Raw genomic sequence first — 4,580 nt, 5'->3', positions numbered from 1 at the left:
ATAATATTAAATGACATTTTATTAGAAACTGTAATAATACATATGCATAAATTATACAATAATTAAAGTTGCGATTACATAATGTATACATAAAAAAAATATGTATTAACAAAAAAATATTCATAAAATAGACGTGTAAATTTTATTGATGTATACAGTAATTGTAGCATGTATACATAAAACTTTATATTGTATACATAAGATTATTACCATCAATTATATGTATTACTATAATGAATACAAGAATGAGATTAATATGATACATATATAAAATTTTATTCATTAATTGTACATGTGATTTTGTTTATGTATACGGTAACTGCACTATGTATACATTAGTTCGTATTCATCGTATATTCAGTGATTTGTATTCACATAATAAACATGTATACTTTAATATAAATTGAGATTGGAATTCATTGGTATACATTGGTTTGTATTCATCAAAATCAACATTCTGATTTTTTACGAAGATCTAACGAGAATCTTTCTTACCTATGAAATTGAGAACAAAAATTTCAAAAAACTATTACCTGAATTTTCGCCAAAAAAAGTTATAAAAACTTTAGTTCCACAAATCAAGAAATTTCAAAATTAATGGGGCAAGAAATGCTACATAATTATATATTAAAAGAAATTATTGGAAGGATCAAAGATAAACATACAGTTATATCTGATTTGCATAGACAGAGTAAATTAAGGAGAATAGGAGAAAATTTAGAAGTGAAGCAAATATACATATGAAAAGGATTTTAGAAAGAAAACAAAAGAAGGTTGAATAACCTAAATTTTCGCAAAAACTTCAATTCTACAAATCAAGAAATTCACAATTAATTGGACAAGAATAAGATTATATATAAAGATGATTTTTAGAAGTATCCATGAAAAACATATTGTTATATCTGATTTTCATAAACAGATTGAATTAAGGAGAAGAATTGAAAATTAGGAAGAGAATCAAATATACGTATGAAAAGAATTCTGGAAAGAGAAAAAGGATACAAAAAAGAGAAGAACTCTATTTTAAAACTGTTGACAAAGTAATTAAAAAAAGAGATAAAATAGGGATAATAAAACAATAATTGTTTTTTCAAGAAAAAAAAAACAGCAATCAAACGTGTGTTTGAGAAAAATAAGGAGGACGAAAATAAATTTTTAAAAAGAAAAGAAAAATAACAATTCAATGCCAAATAAATAAAACAAAGTTTTTTTCTTGCTAAAAAATTAAAAGTGGGCTATTTATTGCTAATTTAGTCTATAGGGTGTCATGCTATGCCATTTTGTCATAGATGTTAGCCCTGCTCACTTTGTGCGACCCACCTGGAGAATATGGACCATCTGTTTGTAGAATGTGAGTACACTAGAAAGGTATGGAGTGCCATATTGAAATGATTGCACAAGGATGAATGTCCTGCTACCACATGGCCACAAATGGTTGAATGGGGAATTGCAAATGGGTAGGGGAAATCTCAGATAGCCCAGACGTTCAAAATAGTGTTTGCTGAAACGTGTAATGCTATTTGGCTTGAAAGAAATCAGAGGATATTTTAAGGAAAAAGGACAGATGTCGCGGTTATTATTCGAGAAGTGATTTACATGCGTTGTACTAGAGCGCCTCCAAAGCTTCATACATTAGTCCATACACAAATAGTGTGTAATATCTATGTGCAACTGGATAATGAGAGGGAAATCAGTTAGCAGACTACTTAGCAAACAAAGCAATAGATCAAGGAAATTGCAATTTTATAAAATTTGGGGGCATGGATATAAAAGGGAGAAAGATCATTAACAGTGATAAACTAAATTGCCCTTATGTAAGAATATCGCTACAAAGAAGATAGGGGATGGGAAGGCTGAAGCATAATTTTTCCACATATATTACAGAGAGCCTTCAAGGCAACAAATGGACTCGAAAGTAAGGAGAATAAGGGAGCAGCATAGGAGCGCATGAACCTGGAAGACAAATTAAACACTGATCTGAGTAGGTGGACTGGAGATACAAAGCATCCCAGCCAAGCACTACCTGCAACAGAACAAATATGAAGGAAAGGGAATGAGACTAAGAAGACAAGATAAAGAGGAAAGTAGGGAGGTTTAAACACCAACCTAGTGTCTAAGACGCCTTTTGATAGTCTTGACAGCTGAAGAATAAGCTCGACATCGTCAATATCGGCGGAGCTGAAGGTTCATCCAAGGCGGAGCATATCAGGAATAGGAAAGTTCAGTGGATGTGGATTAGGATACCCTAGTCTAATGGGAACGTGTTCATAGAGAAGGAACTGAGGGCTTGTTGTTGGAGATAAGAGGCTGCATTCACACAAAAAGGGAACCACTCATGTTAACATTGTAAACCAAGATAAGAAAGAGGAGAATGGACTCCTTACAGACAAGTTGGGCCAGCTATCTATTGGGCTCGCTTGATTTGAATTGATCTGATATTGGAATTGACAACTCACAAGATATACACATCTCACAAGATACACAGCTGTAGAAAGAATAATTGTATATATGGTAAAGAATAAAATCATCCAGAATTAGAGTAAATACATTGATTCTGTTTTACATTTCCTTTTCAGCAATTACATGTATAAATAGTGCTAGAAATCTGTACATTAATCATAAGGAAATACAGAAAATTTTCCATACATTTTGTCTTATATTCCTACATGGTATCAGAGCAGTAACATCATCTGCTAGCTCACATCTTTTTAACTCTTCGATTATTCTGTTCTTCATTCCTTTCAAAGATGCCAAACTCCACTTCTGAGAGCACTGAAGGTACTCCTAATACAAGTGTTCAACAAGACAATGGAATCACCATTGGCAATTCTCATCCATACTTTCTTCATCCATCTGATGCACCAGGAATGGTCCTGGTCAATACTCCTTTTGATGGCAAAGGTTATCCAGGATGGAGAAAGTCTATTCTTATCTCTCTTTCAGCAAAAAACAAGTTGGGTTTCATAGATGAAGCTTGTCCTGCTCCAACCTTGACTGATCCGACCTTTAAACTCTGGAGTCGCTGCAATGATATGGTAACATCTTGGCTTTTAAATTCTCTTTCTAAAGACATTGCTTCCAGTGTTCTTTATTCCAGAACAGCCAAAGATCTTTGGTCAGATCTTGAACATAGATTTGGCCAGCCCAATGGGGCAAAATTGTATCATCTGCAGAAAGAATTAGCAGATTTAATCCAAGGATCTACTGATATTGCTGGATACTTCACCAAGATGAAAAGGTTATGGGATGAGTTAGACACTCTAAACGCTAATATGCTTTGCACCTGTGAGTGTTCATGTGAAGGAAAAAAAGAAGATGATTCAATTCAAAGGAGATGAGAGGCTCATTCATTTCCTCATGGGACTGAATGATACCTATGCACCTGCCAGAAGCAATATTCTTATGATTAATCCATTACCCACTGTGAACCATGCATATTCTCTCTTGATGCAGGATGAAAATCAGAGAGAAAATCATCTATCTTCTCAGTTTCCTGGAGATAGCTCTTCCTTCATGGTAGGAAAATCAGCTATCTCAGAGAATCAACTCAACACTCAACAGAAAAGTGAATCTGGATCTGGATTCAACTATCAACAGAAGCCTGGAAATACTTATTTCAAAGGAAACATATCTTACAAAGGAAAGAAAAGCAACCAATTATGCAATTATTGTAAGATGACTAATCACACTATTGATAATTGTTACAGGCTAATAGGTTTCCCAGCAGATTTCAAGTTCACCAAATCCAAGAAATTTCAAGGAACTGTGAGAAGCAACTCTACAACTTCAATGGAAGAACCAGATGGGAATCAATCTATTCTTGCTTCTTCTAAGAATCCTAATGTTGCTCAACAACTCTCCCTAAATCAATTCACTCAGCTTGTTCATCTCTTAAAACATATTCAAGAAGGAAAACCTGTTGGATCAGAAGTCAATGTCAACTCGGCTGCTGGTATATTTTTGAACATTCGCCCTCTTGTTATTCAGTAGATAATTCAAATTCTAAATCTTGGATTATTGATTCAGGGGCCTCTGAACATGTGTGCTTTGATCATAACTCTTTCTTATCTCTCATTCCTTTACCTAAGCCTTTAATGGTAAGGTTACCTAATTCATTTAGCGTAAAAGTTACTCATGCAGGATCTATTTCTCTTTTGCCTGATTTTATACTCACAAATGTCCTTCATATCCCAAGTTTCATATATAATTTACTCTCAGTTCATAAACTATGTCTATCTTTCAAGTGTGTCATGATGTTCACATCTACCGGTTGTCTTTTGCAGGGCCCTTTCTTGAAGAGCCCTCAAGTTTTTGGTGAAGTCAAAGATGGACTATACATTTTAGAGCCTACTGGTACTCAACCTCTTGCTACAAATAATATAGTTTCATTTCCTAAGAGAGATAGTTCTCATTCTGTTTCAGATTCAGTAGTTTTGTTTCCTAAGAAATTTAATTCTCATTCTGTTCTAGCTTCAGTTTCTGTCCCTATTTAAGCTAAATCACAATTTGATGTAATGTTATGGCATGTAAGATTAGGGCATTTGCCTTTCAATGCAATGAAATATATCAGTTCAATTTCA

General features: G+C 33.7%; 1 protein-coding gene across 1 annotated transcript; it reads left to right on the top strand.

Moving 5' to 3' along the window:
* Positions 1 to 2,606: 2,606 nt before the first annotated feature.
* Positions 2,607 to 4,580, top strand: LOC107061304 (uncharacterized). Its single transcript, XM_015310352.1, has 2 exons — positions 2,607 to 3,952; positions 4,284 to 4,580. The coding sequence occupies exons 1-2, from the start codon at positions 3,316 to 3,318 to the stop codon at positions 4,316 to 4,318; spliced, it is 672 nt and encodes a 223-aa protein (XP_015165838.1). The 5' UTR covers positions 2,607 to 3,315; the 3' UTR covers positions 4,319 to 4,580.

Source organism: Solanum tuberosum, unplaced genomic scaffold, assembly GCF_000226075.1.
Source record: "Solanum tuberosum cultivar DM 1-3 516 R44 unplaced genomic scaffold, SolTub_3.0 scf00002, whole genome shotgun sequence".
Classification (NCBI taxonomy): Eukaryota; Viridiplantae; Streptophyta; class Magnoliopsida; order Solanales; family Solanaceae; genus Solanum; species Solanum tuberosum.
This window is presented reverse-complemented; position numbering and strand designations above follow the sequence as displayed.

Bases quoted from the DNA above. Each gene is read 5' to 3' on its own strand.
- LOC107061304 (XM_015310352.1), top strand. From the start codon at position 3,316: ATGATTCAATTCAAAGGAGATGAGAGGCTCATTCATTTCCTCATGGGA. The intron at 3,953-4,283 runs GTATATTTTTGA...TGTCTTTTGCAG, and splicing joins CAATGTCAACTCGGCTGCTG to GGCCCTTTCTTGAAGAGCCC.